General features: G+C 40.8%; 1 protein-coding gene and 1 long non-coding RNA gene across 3 annotated transcripts; one reads left to right on the top strand and one right to left on the bottom strand.

The window, feature by feature from the left end:
- The first annotated feature begins 268 nt into the window (after positions 1–268).
- Positions 269–4,612, top strand: LOC135548502 (uncharacterized). The gene is made up of 3 exons (XR_010456837.1): positions 269–1,442; positions 1,740–1,780; positions 1,977–4,612. It is a non-coding gene; the product is annotated as an uncharacterized LOC135548502 (long non-coding RNA).
- Positions 4,613–10,543: 5,931 nt separating this feature from the next.
- On the bottom strand, positions 10,544–17,499 carry LOC135548501 (uracil phosphoribosyltransferase homolog). 2 transcript variants are annotated; one of them, XM_064978181.1, is made up of 4 exons: positions 17,204–17,499; positions 13,027–13,096; positions 12,831–12,893; positions 10,544–12,604 (listed from the first exon to the last, which is right to left on the bottom strand). In XM_064978181.1, the coding sequence occupies exons 1-4, from the start codon at positions 17,246–17,248 to the stop codon at positions 12,435–12,437; spliced, it is 348 nt and encodes a 115-aa protein (XP_064834253.1). In that variant the 5' UTR covers positions 17,249–17,499; the 3' UTR covers positions 10,544–12,434. The 2 variants fall into 2 exon arrangements, with proteins under 2 accessions (XP_064834253.1, XP_064834254.1); XM_064978182.1 differs by lacking the exon at positions 17,204–17,499 and adding an exon at positions 17,120–17,196.
- Between the last annotated feature and the right edge of the window lie 272 nt (positions 17,500–17,771).

The raw sequence follows: 17,771 nt of genomic DNA, 5'->3' as shown, positions 1-17,771 counted from the left end.
CTGCCACCACTGCTCCGCCTGTGAAATGTAAGTCTTCTGTCCTTGTTCTTTGCCCCCTCTCCTCTTCGCAGGGGAAGTAAAAAGAGGATATCTCTCTCTCTCTCTGTGCCTGTGTCCAGAGCCCTAGAAAATGGTTGCAACATTTATCTGTGTCAACACAAGAAATCCTGGAAAAGTGTTTGATGAGGGCAGGAAGCAGATGCTTTGTGTCTTACTACATCCCATCTACAGCATACTGTATGTAGTAAGACACAGAGCATCTGCTTCCTGCCCTCAAACACTTTTCCAGGATTTCTTGTGTTGACACATAAATGTTGCAACCATATTTGTGCCTTAAATTCAAGTGCTGTTTCATTTCTCTGCCTTTCAATCCCAATCGGAATGTCAAGTTTATTTGTATAACATTTAAGTATATTCAATAAACTTACAATGATCTAAATTGGGACACTTTTATACTTAAGTATATTAAGAGGGGAGGGGGTAGATCAGCCTTAATATTGCTGCATCATTACCAATCCCTCCTATATATTTGTGTCTGTATATATGCATCATTTTTATTTTTGTAAATATATTTTCCTTTATTTTCCCTGAACCCTACCACCCCTCCCTAATTGGAGTAAACTAATGGACAAAAACACTTAGGCTTCTACTTCCAGCTTATACATATTCGATGTACTTGTGCATGTGACATAAATTGAAACTGTATACATTTTACAGACCGTATATTTTACAGTAGTTTTTTGTATTTTTTAATCCCATCCTTCAGCGACCCTCAACCCCTCCCGTCTACTGTGTCTCTGAAGAGCATCCAGTTTTAATTTGTATTTGCCATATTTTTGACTGTTACACAAAAGATCTGAACCTGTATACATTTTACAGACCAGCATGTCTTACATGAGTTCTTGTTGTTATTAACCCTTCAGCTCCACTCAACACCATCTATCTCTTAACACCATCCAGTTTTGATTTCTATTTGCCATATATTTTTCAACTGTGCTGTGACTTAAATATATTTAGTATAGTATATTAGAGCAAAAAAATCTATACTTCAAATACATTTTATGTATATTTCTCAAATTATACTGAATTAAAATATAAATGCAACGATTTCAAAGATTTTACTGAGTTATCGTTCATATAGGGAAATCAGTCAATTTAAATGAATTCATTAGGCTCAAATCTATGGATTTCCCATGACTGGGAATACAGAAAAGGCAAGGGGGTGGATCAGAAAACCAGTCAGTATCTGGTGTGACGGCCTCATGGAGCACGACACTTCCTTTGCATAGACATGACCATGCTGTTGATTGTGGCCTGTGGAATGTTGTCCAACTCCTCTTCAATGGCTGTGCGAATTTGCTGGATATTGGCGGGAACTGGAACACGCTGTCGTACACGTTAATCTAGAACATCCCAAACATGCTCAATGGGTGACATGTCTGGTGAGTATGCAGGCCATGGAAGAACTGAGACATTTTCAACTTCCAGGAATTGTGCACAAATACTTGCATGGGACCGTGCATTATCATGCTGAAACAGGTGATGGCAGTGGATGAATGGCACAACAATGGGCTTCAGGATCTCAAAAAAATCCATTTTATACTCAAACTGCCAAATGTTGATCTACTGTAGAGGAAGTCATTCATTCATTTATTCTCTCTCTCTCACAGGCCTGCTAAGTTACATGTGCTCTTCCTCATGCTGATGGCTCTGATGTTCTTGGTGACTGTTTTTTCTAGGTACCACTACTGGCTGGTGGCCAAAAACAGATCCACATTGGGTAAGTACAAATGCCTTTATAGCTACATCAAACTGCAGCTTAACATGTGAAATAATCATTAATTTAGTTGAATCTAAAATCATTTTAAGCATGAAATACATTTTGTACATATTCTTATCTTATCACAACATGGAGGGGTTTGGGTGTGGTTTTATGGAACAGTTTGTCTGTTTGCTGTTGGGTATTTGTCTCATAGGCAAACAGCCAATCCAAGGCATCTAATGTAGATGGAGGTCTTGGAGCGGTGCCGGACACTATCCAGCAGGGAAGAGCTCCGTAGTGCCTGACTCCTGAGAATCACATAGCCAGCTACTGTTCATCTGCCTGTGACTGGATGAATGGCCCATACAGGGAAGAGCTCCGTAGTGCCTGACTCCTGAGAATCACATAGCCAGCTACTGTTCATCTGCCTGTGACTGGATGAATGGCCCATACAGGGAAGAGCTCCGTAGTGCCTGACTCCTGAGAATCACATAGCCAGCTACTGTTCATCTGCCTGTGACTGGATGAATGGCCCATACAGGGAAGAGCTCCGTAGTGCCTGACTCCTGAGAATCACATAGCCAGCGACTGTTCATCTGCCTGTGACTGGATGAATGGCCCATACATTCAGTGAGCTCTTGGAGCAATAGGAAGGATTGTGGTGAATACTGTAGTTTCTATGTGTCTATGGCAACTGGAAGCTATGTTTTTCTCTCTGGTTATCATTTAATAGGTAATTATAGCACTTGGTAGAAACCGAAGTGGCTCTTTAGGTGCACTGACAATTAGCAGTAATGACGTCATGTCTTGGTGCTGGTCACAACAAATACATGACTGTATATAAGAGCAGTCTTCCATTGGTGAATATTTTAAGCTGTTCTAAATGGGGACTTTGTCTCGGTTGAATCTGATCCCTTGTTTTGGGAAATCACCATGTCTGTTGTTAATGTCTAATTCAACAATGTAAGTGTATGACTACTGGGTGTACGGTAACAACCACACATACTGATTGACCTATGAGGTACAGTGCCTTGCAAAAGTATTCACCCCCTTGGCATTTTACTATTTTGTCATTTAAATCCATTTTATTTGGATTTCATGTAATGGACATACAAAATAGTCCAAATTGGTGAAGTGAAATGAAAAAAATAACTTGTTTCAAAAACATTTAACGGAAAAGTGGTGCGTGCATTTGTATTCACACCCATTTGCTATGAAGCCCCTAAATAAGATCTGGTGCAACCAATTACCTTCAGAAGTTACATAATTAGTTAAATAAAGTCCACCAGTTTGCAATCTAAGTGTCACATGAACTCAGTATAAATACACCTGTTCTGAAAGGCCCCAGAGTCTGCAACACCACTAAGCAAGGGGCACCACAAAGCAAGCGGTACCATGAAGACCAAGGAGCTCTCCAAACAGGTCAGGGACAAAGTTGTGAAGAAGTACAGATCAGGGTAGGGTTATAAAAAAAATATAGACATTTTTAACATCCCACGGAGCAGCATTAAATCCAATAATAAAAAATGGAAAGAATGTGGCTCCACAACAAACCTGCCAAGAGCCGGCCCCCCACCAAAACTCACAGACCAGGCAAGGAGGGCATTAATCAGAGAGGCAACAAAGAGACCAAAGATAGCCCTGAAGGACCTGCAAAACTCCACAGCAGAGATTGGAGTATCTGTCCATAAGACCACTTTAATCCATACACTCCACAGAGTTGGGCTTTATGGAAGAGTGGCCAGAAAAAAAGCCATTGCTTAAAGAAAAAAATAAACAAACACGTTTGGTGTTCGCCAAAAGGCATGTGGAAGACTCTCCAAACATATGGAAGAAGGTACTCTGGTTAGATGAGACTAAAATTGAGCTTTTTGGCCATCAAGGAAAATGCTATATCTGGTGCAAACCCAACACCTCTCATCACCATGAGAACACCATCCCCACAGTGAAGCATGGTGGTGGCAGAATCATGTTGTGGGTATGTTTTTCCATCGGCAGGGACTGGGAAACTGGTCACAATTGAAGGAATGATGAATGGCGCTAAATACAGGGAAATTCTTGAGGGAAACCTGTTTCAGTCCTCCAGAGATTTGAGACTGGGACAGAGGTTCACCTTCCAGCAGGACAATGACCCTAAGCATACTGCGAGAGCAACACTTGAGTGGTTTAATTGGAAACATTTAAATGTCTTGGAATGGCCAAGTCAAAGCCCAGACTTCAATCCAATTGAGAATCTGTGGTATGATTTAAAGATTGCTCTACATCAGCGGTACCCATCCAACTTGAAGGAGCTGGAGCAGTTTTGCCTTGAAGAATGGGCAAAAATCCCAGTGGCTAGATGTGCCAAGCTTATAGAGACACCCTAAGAGACTTGCAGCTGTAATTGCTGCAAAAGGTGGCTCTACAATGTATTGACTTTGGAGGGGTGAATAGTTATGCACGCTCAAGTTTACCATTTTCTTTGTCTTATTGCTTGTTTGTTTCACAATAAAAAATATTTTGCATCTTCAAAGTCGTAGGCATGTTGTGTAAATCAAATGATACAAATCCCCCAAAATCTATTTTAATTCCAGGTTGTAAGGCAACAAAATAGGAAAAATGCCAAGAGGGGTGAATACTTTTGCAAGCCACTGTACATATTAATTTGCACTAATTACAGGTACTCACTCAATCATTGTCAAGACACCCCACATGTTCGTTCACTGTTATACCTATTGGTCATCTACATGTCATAGCAGTCCGGAAATAGGTTAGGTTGGTTAGTATGATGACAGGCAGCCTTGCTAAATGGTCTGTGGACAAGACATCTTTTGCTCTCTAAGCTATTCATGGATATGGAATTGAATCATATTTCCCGATATTAATCTTCTTAGATTTGATTAACTGTTCAAATTAATAGTGGTTCCTTTCCCCTCATTATATTCCAGACTGCTAGAATGCATGATAAACTGGTGACTGTTTGAAATCAAACATGCTCTCTATCTTTGCCACTTAACACACTTTAGAATGACATTCACCACAATGTAATTAATGTGCCTGAAAATCATGCCAGTGCACCAGAAATGATGGTTTGTAGTGCCACCTAGGGGCCAGAGGGTTTATCACGTTGAGCACTTTGTATTATTATGTCTCTGAACATTTTCACGAGAGCCTCAGTGAATGGTGTTTGCAGAGCAGAAGTATTGTTTCTGTCGGTGTTTGCCGTGTTGACATTTCATTTGATTTATTGCATGATTTCAGCTCGAGAGACCTCCCTGACATCCTAGGGAGAGAGACATTCCATGAGGTAGAATCTGGTGATTTCACTCCTCTGTATCAGTGTCAATAAAAATGGTGCACTTAAAAAGAAAAAGTATTTGCATGATGAGGAATATGTTCAAAAGCTTTACTTCTTTTTAGTTATTAGCTAGTAGTAACTTCTGTGTTGTCTCAACAGAATTTCGGCCAGGCACACAGTGCTATGACAAAGTATTTGCCCCCTTGCTGATTTTTTTTTTTTTTTGCACGTCACACTTAAATGTTTCAGATAATCAAACTAAATTAAATATTACACAAAGATAAACCAAGTAAACACAAAATGCAGTTAAGTGATGATTTTATTTATCTAGGGAAAAAAGCTATCCGAACCTTTGGGGCCCTATGTGAAAAAGTAATTGCCCCCTAAACCTAATAACTGGTTGTGCCACCCTCAGCAGCAACAACTGCAATCAAGCGTTTGTGATAAATGGCAATGAGTCTTTCACATCGCTGTGGAGGAATTTTGGCCAACTTCTTTGCACAATTGTTTTAATTCAGCCACATTGGAGGGTCTGAGCATGAACCGCCTTTTTAAGGTCACGCCACAGCATCTCAATCGGATTCAAGTCCGGACTTTGACAAGGCCACTCCAGAACCTTTAAAAAAAAAAAGCCATTCAGAGGAGGACTTGCTGCTCATCGTCTGCTGCAGAACCCAAGTGCGCTTCAGCTTGAGGTCACAAACTGATGGCTGGACATTCTCCTTCAGGATTTTTTGGTAGAGAGCAAAATCACAGCAAGTCGTCCAGGTCCTGAAGCAGCCACAGACCATCACACTACCACCATATTTGACTGTTGGTATGATGTTCTTTTTCTGAAATGCTATGTTACTTTTACGCCAGATGTAACTTGACGCACACCTTCCAAAAAGTTCAACTTTTGTCTCGTAAATCCACAGAATATTATACCAAAAGTCTTGGGGATCATCAAGATGTTTTTTTGCCAAAAGCGAGAAGAGCCTTTGTTATTTTTGGTCAGCTATGGTTTTCGCCTTGGAACTCATGCCATTTTTGCCCAGTCTCTTTCTTATGGTTGAGTCATGAACACTGACCTTAACTGAGGCAAGTGAGGCCTGCAGTTCTTTAGATGTTGTTGAGGGTTCCTTTGTGACCTCTTGGATATGTCGTCACTGCACTCTTGGGGTAATTTTGGTAGGCCTGCCACTTCTGGGAAGGTTCACCACTCTTCCTAACTTTCTCAATTTGTGGATAATGTTCCCTCACCGTGGTTCGCTGGAGTCCCAAAGCTTTAGAAATAGCTTTGTAACCCTTTCCAGACTGATAGATGTCAATTACTTTGTTTCTCATCTGTTCCTGAATTTCTTTGGATCGCGGCAGGATGTCTTGCTTTTTGAGATCTTTTGGCCTACTTCACTTCGTCAGATAGGTGCTATTTAAGTGCTTTCTTGATTCAACAGGCCTGGCAGTAATCATGCCTGGGTGTGGCTAGTGAAATTGAACTCAGCTTTCCAGAAAATGTGATTAACCACAGTAAATTCATGATTTAACAAGGGGGGCAATTACTTTGTCACATAGGGCCATGAAGGTTCGGATTGCTTTTTCCCCTTAATAAATAAAATGATCACTTAACTGCATTTTGTGTTTACTTGGGTTATCAGTGTGTAATATTAAAATTTGTTTGATCTGAAATATTTGTGTGACAAATGTGCAAAAAAATAAGAAATCAGGAAGGGGGAAAATCCTTTTTCACAGCACTGTGTATGAAGATGACTCCGTATCCTCTACAAATGGGATATATTCCATCCTCAAACCTGCTCTGAAAGAAAAGGGGCATGCTTTGTCAATACACTCAATAGACTGAAGAATTTTCTCAGAATGTAGTTAATCATTCATTCACTGTTGTATTTCTATGGGTTTTATCTGTGTATTCCTTGTCAAAGGGGAAATGTATGTCTGAGCTTTTTTTTCTCGACTTTTCCACTCTGAAATGTCCAAATTGTGCATACCATCAAATTCAACTTTAGATCTGGTCAGCGTTTCTCGAGTGGTTTGTTTCTTCTGAGTTTTATGATACATTAAAACAGTTTGTGGCAATAATAATGACAATAGAATACATTGAAAAAACTTTTTTTTGTATTTGACTTTTTTAGACTTTCTGTTGAGGGAAAACAACCTAGAATTAACTACCATAACTGAATAAATAAAATGGCAGCAGTACATGCAAGCTCGCTAAACTAGTTCCTAAAAGACCTGCATGGAATGTGCTTTTCTTGTTTCCAGGAAAATCTTTGCATTGTTTGTGTCAGACTGAGGAGCACAGGTTAAGGCGGAGTACACAGCGAAGCAGCATTCTTGAGCAGGGTAACAAGTCCTTTTGAAATAAGTGGACAAATTGACATCGGACAGAGAGAGGGACAATTCAATCGTTGGTTCTCATAGTGTGGTATCCCAATGAATGGCCCTGGAGGGCTGACTAGTCTGTCCCAAGGTACCTCTGGCCAAAGTGTGTGGGAGCCACAGGGTACACCTCGGTGGTCAGTATGGTGATTTCTGGGAACTCTTGAATGATGGACACAACCATTAGACTTGCAGTGCTTTCAATAAGACTGAGGGCTCTATTTTAACAAACATAATACCATGGTAAATCTTAGCGCTGGCGGAAGCATTATAGGGAGTGTGTCAGTAATAATTGCTATTTTCACAACTGGAATTAAGGGTGCAGTAGCTGGTGATGGCACGAAATGGCTGGGTTTTGATTAAAAAAGGTTATGGGTGTGTCAAGACTTGTGTCAATGCTTGGACCCTCACTGGCCAATCAGAACATGCTCCATGGCTAAATACACTACTGGTCAAATGTTTTAGAACACCTACTCATTCAAGGGTTTTTCTTTATTTTGACTATTTTCTACAGTGTAGAATAATAGAAGACATCAAAACTATGAAATAACATATATGGAATCATGTATTAACCAAAAAAAGTGTTGAACAAATCAAAATCTGTTTTATATTTGAGGTTCTTCAAATAGCCACCCTTTGCCTTGATGACAGTTTTGCACACTCTTGGCATTATCTCAACCAGCTTCACCTGGAATGCTTTTCCAACAGTCTTGAATGAGTTCCCACATATGCTGAGCACTCATCCCAAACCATCTCAATTTGGTAGAGGTCGGGGGATTGTGGAGGCCAGGCCATCTGATGCAGCACTCCATCACTCTCCTTCTTGGTAAAATAGCCCTTACGCAGCGGAGGTGTGTTGGGTGATTGTCCTGTTGAAAAACAAATGATAGTCCCACTAAGCCCAAACCAGATGGGATGGCATAGCGCTACAGAATGCTGTGGTAGCCATGCTGGTTAAGTGTGCCTTGAATTCTAAACAAATAACAGATAGTGTCACCAGTAAAGCACCCCCACACCATAACACCACCTCCTCCATGCTTTACGGTGGGAACCACACATGCGGAGATCATCCGTTCTACTTCTCTGCATCTCACAAAGACACGGCGGTTGGAACCAGCAGACCAAAGGACAGATTTCCACTGGTCTAATGTCCATTGCTCGTGTTTTTTGGACCAAGAAAGTCTATTCTTCTAATTGGTGTCCTTTAGTAGTGGTTTCTTTGCAGCAATTAGATCATGAAGGCCTGATTCATAAAGTCTCCTCTGAACAATTGATGGTGAGATGTGTCTGTTATTTGAACTCTGTGAAGCATTTATTTGCAATTTCTGAGGCTGGTAACTCTAATGAACTTAACCTCTGCAGCAGAGATTACTCGGTCTTCCTTTCTTGTGGCAGTCCTCATGAGAGCCAGTTTCATCATAGCACTCAATAGTTTTTGCAACTGCACTTGAAGAAACTTCCAAAGTTCTTGAAATGTTCCGTATTGACTGACCTTCATGTCTTAAAGTATTGGTGGACTCTGATTCTCTCTTTGCTTATTTGAGCTGTTCTTGCCATAATATGGACTTGGACTTTTACCAAATAGGACACTCTTCTGTATACCAGCCCTACGTTGTCACAACATAACTGATTGTCTCAAACGCATTAAGGAAATAAATTCCACAAATTAACTTTTAACAAGGCACACCTGTTAATTTAAATGCATTCAAGGTGACTACCTCAAGAAGGTGGTTGAGAGAATGCCAAGATTGTGCAACGCTGCCATCAAGGAAAAAGGTGGCTACTTTGAAGAATCTCAAATATAAAATACATTTAGCTTTGTTTAACACTTTTTTTGGTTACTACATGATTCCATGTATTATTTTGTAGTTTTGATTTCTTCACTATTATTCTACAATGTAGAAAATAGTAAAAATAAAGAAAAACCCTTGAATAAGTAGGTGTCCAAACTTTTGACTGGTACTATACATTCAAATGAATACAATTAAATCAATATATTTGACTGGTACTGTATGTTTTAGGTGCAATATACCAAATGGCTGTATGGAAAGAATCAAGGTGTTGTTGTTTTTATGAGGGTTTGAGTTAGAACGTTGGCAAATGCGACATCTTGCTCTGTCAAGCCATAGTGAACCGAACCATGCCCCAACGGTGTCACAACACATGCACAAAAGTTGTCCACAAATCACAATCCTGACCAGCCTTTCCCCAAGTTGTAACCATGCTCATGAAGTGCAGCGGCAGGCATTCTACAATGAGGAAGCCAGCTCAGCCTCTTGTGAGAATGAAATCATTCCCACAAAGGGTAGCAATGTTTGTTCTATCATAAGGAAGTGGTTCAGGTTTGAGAAGTTACATGTTCAGCAAACCAATGTCCTGTGCAGTGTGTCGAAAGACAATTGCTACGAAATATGGTGTGCCATCGCGGGCGTGTTGATTTTGTCCATCCACTCCAGATGTGATCAGGACGCGCAGGTTGAAGTATCAGAACGAAGTCTGAACCACCATTGTTATTTTGGGATAGGTCGAAACGCATTAAACATTCATGGCCATTTAGCAAGCTTGCTTTTGCTAGCTATTTTGACCTGGGATATAAACGTTGGGTTGTTATTTTACCTGAAAAGCACAAGGTCCTCTACTCCGACAATTAATCCACATATACTTAGTTCATTTTTAGTCATCTCTCCTCCTTCAAACGCTTTCTTCTTTTTCTGACTTTATATTGCAGTTGGCAACCAACTTTAAGGTGCATTACCACCACCAACTGGGCTGGAGTCTGGACCTCAGTTCAGATTTAAAATCCCCCATGTGGGTATATGCTCCTAAAAACTAATGAGGATATGGGAGAGGCGGGACTTGCGGCACGTCAATCATAAAAAATAGAACCAAGTTGCATTTTAGTGCCTGTAACATGTACATTTATTTTGTGTCTTTCATAAGAACAGCCTTTAGCCTCGGTCCTTATTGCTTAAATATACCATAGCTGCATAATTTTCAAACATCATCCCATATGACAAGAACTTTGAGGTGGAAGGAGATAACAGGTGCGGTGACCTATCATATAGCAAAATATATGGTCCCCTTCTATACAGTGGAGAAGCCTGGCTTCAAAAAGCTACTTAACACAATTTTTTTTTTCAAATCAAATCAAATTTTATTTGTCACATACACATGGTTAGCAGATGTTAATGCGAGTGTAGCGAAATGCTTGTGCAATTGACCCCAAATATCAGCTACCAAGCCGCAAGTATTTTGCGGAAGAAGCAATGCCGCGGTTATACATTGCTACCCGCCAAAGAGTCACTGAGAAGCTGGCTAATGTGTCTTGCTTTTCCACCACAACCGATCTATGGTCGAGCAGAATGTTGGAGCCATACCTAAGTTTAACAGTCCCACTATATAGATGAAAAATAGACATTGCTTAATGTATGCCTCAAGACGTCATACTTCCCCGATGACCATACCAGTGAAACAATAGCCCAGGGTCTCAAAGACGCACGAAGACAGACAGGTGTGCATGACAACCGACAGCGGGACAACCGACAACATAAAAATACTATTGGTTTCCCCCCATTTCGTTTAATTTGATTAAAAGCCAAGTATAGCCTGCCAAGTATAGCCTGCCAAGTATAGCCTGCCCGCCCCCTTAATCAAGGCTGGTTTAGAAGCAACGCATAGGTGTGTATTTTTGTCCTGGTCTTTAACCAAAAGTAGCCTATAGATAAAAGGGGGTTTAAATGGTCTACTGCGAGTGCTTTGAAATATTTTGGAAGGTTTTTGCTCTAATGCTTTTTAATTATTCACAATTCACATGCCTGCATTTGGTTTGTTCAAGTAGGCTATCCATCACTATTTTCATAGAGTTCCCCTCGACCGGTGGCCATATTTGAGGTGTGTCCTGATAAACAAGCCTCAAATATGGCTACCCCTCCCACCTTAGCGCAAGCAAGCTGATATTATAAATTGCCGAACCGAGCATTAAGGCTGGAAAATGCCACTGTGTCAGTTTTGCATGACGAAATTGCAAACTAACACATGCTTCACACTTGCGCAGTTACAAATAGAGCCCGGAATGAATGGAAAACAGGGTGTAGTATGAAACCCTAGAATGTTGAACCTTATGAAGTCTACTTCCATATTAAAGGTAGGGACTATAGCTGAGGCAGTGTTATATAGGTGAGGCAGTGTTATATAGGTGAGGCAGTGTTATATAGGTGAGGGGTGGAGTTTGGCCCGGAGACCATGTTCAGTCAGAACTCTCACAGCCTCAATCACGGTGTTATCTGTACCTGAAGACAGAACATATGCATATTAGATAGCATAAAAACAGGACAGACATCACAGTGACTTGACCGAGGAACAGGCAACATGAATGACGTCTTGAAGAAAAGTCTGTCCTTAGTATTAGCCTTGAGTGATCGTTACTATGACTCATCTGCTGATACTTTCTATAAAATAATAAAATGTCATTTTGATCTGTCTCAAGGCAGGTTTTCAATCCTCCCAGAGAGGGATGCTAGTTAGTGGACAAAAAGATGACCATTACTTCACTCTCAGTGGCTCCATTTGGCCTATTCATAATTTTCATTGCCGTCCAGTGAGCTCTTTATGGTTTCCCTCAGAAATGTGTAATTATCTGCCTGGGATAAATTATGCTGAAAAATATGAAGCACGCTACCTACCAAGGTCATTTTCAGAGCCGAATAAAAGACACCTTCCCACAATTATCTTAGCTGGAAGGTGTCATTTAACAGAAAACGTGTTGCAAAGAGCAAATCAAGTGGAAGAGTCCCACTGTCAAGTGTTCTTCATAAAAACAGGGGATGCCCATGACTATTACACTATTGCCTTGCTAACGGGAGCAATTTAGTCCTAATTTCTGGTTCATTCAAAAAGTGACTCCAACAGCACAGTTCCTTGGGCCCAGGGTAGAGCAACACTTCACCTGAACTCTTTGTCCCGAGGAGGAGTTAGTACTGTATTGAGTCTGTTGGTGATCCATACTTGACATGATGATCCCTACGTAGTGAGAATGGGATACATTAGGAGGACTTTCCTCCTGTTGATATCTAGGGGGAACTTGGCGTTGTAAACTTTGATCTTCTGGGTGTCCTCGTCACTCTGGATGAGGATCTTACTGATATGGATGGACCTACAGCAGTTTCTGAGTCCCTGCTCCATGGCCTCGCCTACACACACACACACAGAAATGGATAGATGTTGAATTCCACTCAGTTCATTCAAATGAAACCTCATACAAGACGTAGTAATGATGAGCAACTGATAAGTCAAAAAGTGATTGGATAGTACTATGTATGTCAGATGCGTATAGGCAAATCTACCAGTCAGGGATTCTAGTCAGAGACCAATTCAGATGTATTTTTCCTTTAATCTCCTATATAATCAGTGTCTTACCGCTTCTCATAATGCTGACACCGCAGTTGCCTTTCTCAAACTTCACGCCATCATACTTATGCCCTGAAGGAAGAGTTGGGAGAGAGAGCGAGAGATTAAAATAGTCAGTTCTGGTCTTGGTGAGACATTTTACAGTAATGCATAGTATTTGCCCAATTTCTATAATTTCAAACTAATTTCACTCAATATGTCTAACCTGTGGGAGTGGTCACTGTACACTCGCTGTATGGCAGCTGATTGAGTCCCTCTTCAACCACTGCTCTGATCTGTGGAAAAACAGAGTGGGTCAAAACAATACAGTGTGCATTATACAAATGAGTCTTTCACAAAATCTCTAGTGTGAAAGCGACTGTTTTTCTGGAAGCTGTGCTGCACCATTTTCCCCAATGTGGGCCAGCCCCTTAGCAATTAGAGTTCTAGCCAATGAGCTTCAGCTCCTCACCATTTTGAGTGACAGCTAGAAAAATACACACAAAGCAGAGTGAGCAATGACATGGTGCACATCACTCTTTATGCGATGCACACGGCAGAGAACACTGGAAGAAGAATTATCACTGAATTATCACAGTTAATTATTGTGAAGTTTGTCAATTAATCACATAAGGGATGGGCTGCCAACTGGCGATTTGACAAAAAATAAAATGTCATTCATTCATACAGTGCCTTCAGAAAGTATTCACACCCCTTGACTTTTTCCATATTTTGTTGCCATACAGCCTGAATTTAAAATGGATTCAATTTAGATTTTGTGTCACTGGCCTACACACAATACCCCATAATATCAGTGGAAGTTTATTGAAATTTTTACAAATGAATTAAAAACAAAAAACTGAAATGTCTTCAGTCAATAAGTATTCAAGCCTAAATAAGTTCAGGAGTAAAAATGTGCTTAACAAGTCACATAACAAGTTGCATGGATCTGTGTGCAATAAGAGTGTTTAACATGATTTTTCAATGACTACATCTCTGTACCCCACACAATTAATTATCTGTAAGGTCCATCAGTCGAGCAGTGAATTTCAAAGACAGAGTCAACCACAAAGACCAGGGAGGTTTTCCAATGCCTCGCAAAGAATGGCACCTGTTGGTAGATAGTTAAAAAATAAAAAAGCAGACATTGAATATTCCTTTGAGCATGGTGAAGTTCTTAATTACACTTTGGATGATGTGTCAATACACCCAGTCACTACAAAGATACAGGCGTCCTTCCTAACTCAGTTGCCGGAGAGGAAGGAAACTGCTCAGGGATTTCACCATGAGGCCAATGGGGACTTTTTAACAGTTACAGAGTTTAATGGCTGTGATAGGAGAAAACTGAGGATGGACCAACAACATTGTAGTTACTCCACAATACTAACCAAATTGACAGAGTGAAAATAATGAAATATTCCAAAACTTGCATCCTGTTTGCAACAAGACACTAAACTAATATTTAAAAAAATGTGGCAAAGCAATTCCCATTTTGTCCTTGAATACAACATTTTATGTTTGGGGCAAATACAACACATTACTGAGTACCACTCTCTATATTTTCAAGCATAGTGGTAGCTGCCTAATGTAATGGGTATGCTTGTATTCGTTAAGGACTGGGGAGTTTTTCAGATAAAAAAAATAAACGGAATTGAGCTAAGAACCGGCAAAAATCCTGCTTTCTACCAGACACTGAGAGATCATTTCACCTTTCAGCAGGACAATAACCTTAAAGACAAGACCTAATCTACACTGGAGTTGCTTACCAAGAAGACCGTGAATGTGACTGAGTTACAGGGATGGGCAACATTGATGGGGGTGGGGGCAACAACAAAATCTAAACTCATCATCAGGGGCCGCAGTTGCTCCCCTCCTTAGCAATGATCAACAACTGATTTGACGGCGCTTGAAGAACTTTAAAAAGAATAATGGGCAAATGTTGCATAATCCAGGTGTGGAAAGCTCTTACATGCTGACCAGACCGCACGCATGTTGATTTTGTCCCCCCACACCAGACACGATCAGGAAAAAGGTTGAAATATAAAACCAAACTCTGAAACAACTATATTAATTTGGGGGCAGGTCAAAAAGCATTAAACATTTATGGCAATTTAGCCAGCTAACTTGCTGTTGTTAGCTAATTTGTCATGGGATATAAACATTTGGTTGTTATTTTACCTGAAATGCACAAGGGTCTCTACTCCCCTGACAATTAATTCACAGATAAAAGGGGTAAAAGTTTGTCATATGGGGGTTGGCAACCAACTTTAAGGTGCATTACCACTACCGACTGGCCTGGAGTGTGGACCTCAGTTCATCTTTCAATCACCCACGTGGGTATATGCTCCTAAAAACCAATGAGGAGATGGGACTTGCATCACAAATAGAACCATGTTGTATTTTAGCGCCTGGCTACACAGACGCTTGCAAGCAGTGTGGGTGCAATGATTAAATAACATGTATGTATACATTTATTTAGCAATGCTTGCGCACACGACATGAACGGTGTGGTCAGCATGTTAGACTTACCCAGAAAGACTCAGCTGTAATCACTACCAAAGGTGCTTCTACAAAGTATTGACATTGGGGTGTGAATTCTTATATAAATTAGATATTTCTGTATTTCATTTTCTATTCATTGGCAAAAATGTCTTCACATGTTTTGGAGATCCTGGATGCCGATGCCTTCCTGATGTCTCTAAGACGCTTCATTACACCAACGAGGCAAGTCATTCGAGCTTCGATCGGACAGTGGTACGAACTTCGTTGGAGGAGACCGAGAACTGGGAGAGGCTTCAAAGCGATGGCCCCCCACCTGAAGGAACAATTGGCCGAACAGAGGATAACATTCCAGTTCAACCCACCAAGCGCTCCTCACTTTGGTGGAACGTGGGAAAGAGAGGTGAAATCATTTAAGACTGCTCCCAAGGTAATACTCAAGGAACAGATCGTCACTGAAACTGTGCTCTGCACTGTGCTTACAGAAGTAGAGGGAATCTTGAATGCAAAACCCCTCAGGAACATCTCCTCCAATGTCACGGACCCAGATCAATACTTATTTTCCACCATAATTTGCAAATAAATTCATTAAAAATCCCTACAATGTGATTTTCTGGATTTTTTTCCCTCATTTTGTCTGTCATCGTTGAAGTGTACTTATGATGAAAATTACAGGCCTCTCTCATCTTTTTAAGTGGGAGAACTTGCACAATTGGTGGCTGACAAAATACTTTTTTACCCCACTGTAAGCAGCTTTTTCTTATGCTTTGAGCACATCGGTGACTATTAGCCGAAGAGAGCCCCTGAGGACAACAAGGTTTTCGTGGTTACGGTCTCCATGTAGGACATACGTGTTAGCCCTCGCAAGGCCAGACAACATCACTAGCCGCGATCTCAGAACATGCTTAACCAGTTGCCTGTTGTGTTTTTGGCAGGGGTTGGAACTGGTTCAGGGAACAGTAAAATCATTTTATCCAAGGTACAGAAACGGAACCGGGAATGAAAATTATCTATACTGTTCTGGAACAGAACCGTTATTTTAAAAGAAAGTAAACCGGTTAATAACATTATTATACATTCCAGGCATTTTTTTCTAGTCCCACAAAAAAAAAAAAACACAACAAAGCAACTATGCAAAGCCCTCACTCTGTCATTCCAAAAGGTATTCCAGCATCTGCCTGCAAGCTGAAAATCTTTGCCAGTTTGTGTGCGTGTTTAGGCTACGTGCCACTCCCCCCTCTGAAGCATAGGCTACTTTACTGACGTTAGAAGCTTCGAGAAAATAGGGCTTGATTCTTTTCATTAACTAGATGAATGAATGACATTTTTCAATGCTAGTTAAGGATACTATAGGCCTAGTTATCACATTGGTATAATTATGTGGACCTAATTCAGATAATGCATGTCATAACAAGATGCCTAGTGCTTCAAGCCTGCTCCTCAACCCTCTCTCGCTTTCTCTCTACCCATAAAATGTTTGTCACATCTTGCACCATAGGCTACCATTATCTGTCCACCACACATGTAAACAACTAGCTTTCCTGTTCTATCCACACTGACGGGTGAAGTAACTTAATGAGCTAAATCAAAAAAACTGATTTCACAGGTTAAAAAAAGAGGAACAGGAAGGAACAATATAAACCTGTACTGTTTTGGGTTCAAACCAGTTCTGAACTTTTTTTGCTGGTCGGAACAGTGGAACGGAACAAAAAAATAGTGGTTCTGTTCAGAACAAAACTATCAGAAAATGATTTGGTCCCGAACCCCTGTTTTTTTTTACATGTTCAATCTCTCTCTCTAGCACAGGCTGATATCCCCACCTGCTTCAGGATGTCCATTATCATCCCCGTGACCAAGAAAGGAAAAGTAACTGAGCTGAATGATTACCGACCCATAGCACTCACTTCCGTAGTCATGAAGTGCTTCGAGAGGCTAGACAAAGACCACATCACCTCCTCCCTCAACGACACACTCGACCCGCTCCAATTCGCCTACCACCCTGACAGATCCACAAACGACACAATCACCATTGCATTGCACACTGCCCTCTCCCACCTGGACAAAAGGAATGCATATGTGAGGATGCTGTTCATCAACTACAGCCCGGCCTTCAATACCATAGTGTCCTCTAAACTCACGGCCCTGGGACTGAACTCCTCCCTATGCAACTGGGTCCTGGACATCCTGACGGACCGCCCCCAGGTGGTGACATTCCATCCGGTACACTGATTCTCAACACAGGGGCCCCACAAGGGTACTTCCTCAGTGAATGAAAAAAATAAAAAATAAAGAAAAACCCTTGAATGAGTAGGTGTGTCCAAACTTTTGACTGGTACTATAAGTCCAGTGTAATATGACAGTTATAAATAGTAACATGGTGTCGATTGACCATTCACTTGGTATACAATGTGTAATTTCCACATTATTAAACAGTCATCATCTGGTGCATGATAATACAGATCAATACCCAGT

This window comes from Oncorhynchus masou, chromosome 11 (assembly GCF_036934945.1).
Source record: "Oncorhynchus masou masou isolate Uvic2021 chromosome 11, UVic_Omas_1.1, whole genome shotgun sequence".
NCBI lineage: Eukaryota > Metazoa > Chordata > Actinopteri > Salmoniformes > Salmonidae > Oncorhynchus > Oncorhynchus masou.
The sequence above is the reverse complement of the archived record's forward strand: the minus strand, read 5'-3'. Positions and strand labels throughout refer to the sequence as shown.

Coding starts and splice junctions, on each gene's coding strand:
- LOC135548501 (XM_064978181.1), bottom strand. CDS start 17,248: ATGTGGTCTTTGTCTAGCCTCTCGAAGCACTTCATGACTACGGAA. Junction 13,097..17,203: donor AGCACTTCATGACTACGGAA/GTGAGTGCTATG, acceptor GTTTTTCCACAG/ATCAGAGCAGTGGTTGAAGA. Junction 12,894..13,026: donor TACAGTGACCACTCCCACAG/GTTAGACATATT, acceptor CTCTTCCTTCAG/GGCATAAGTATGATGGCGTG.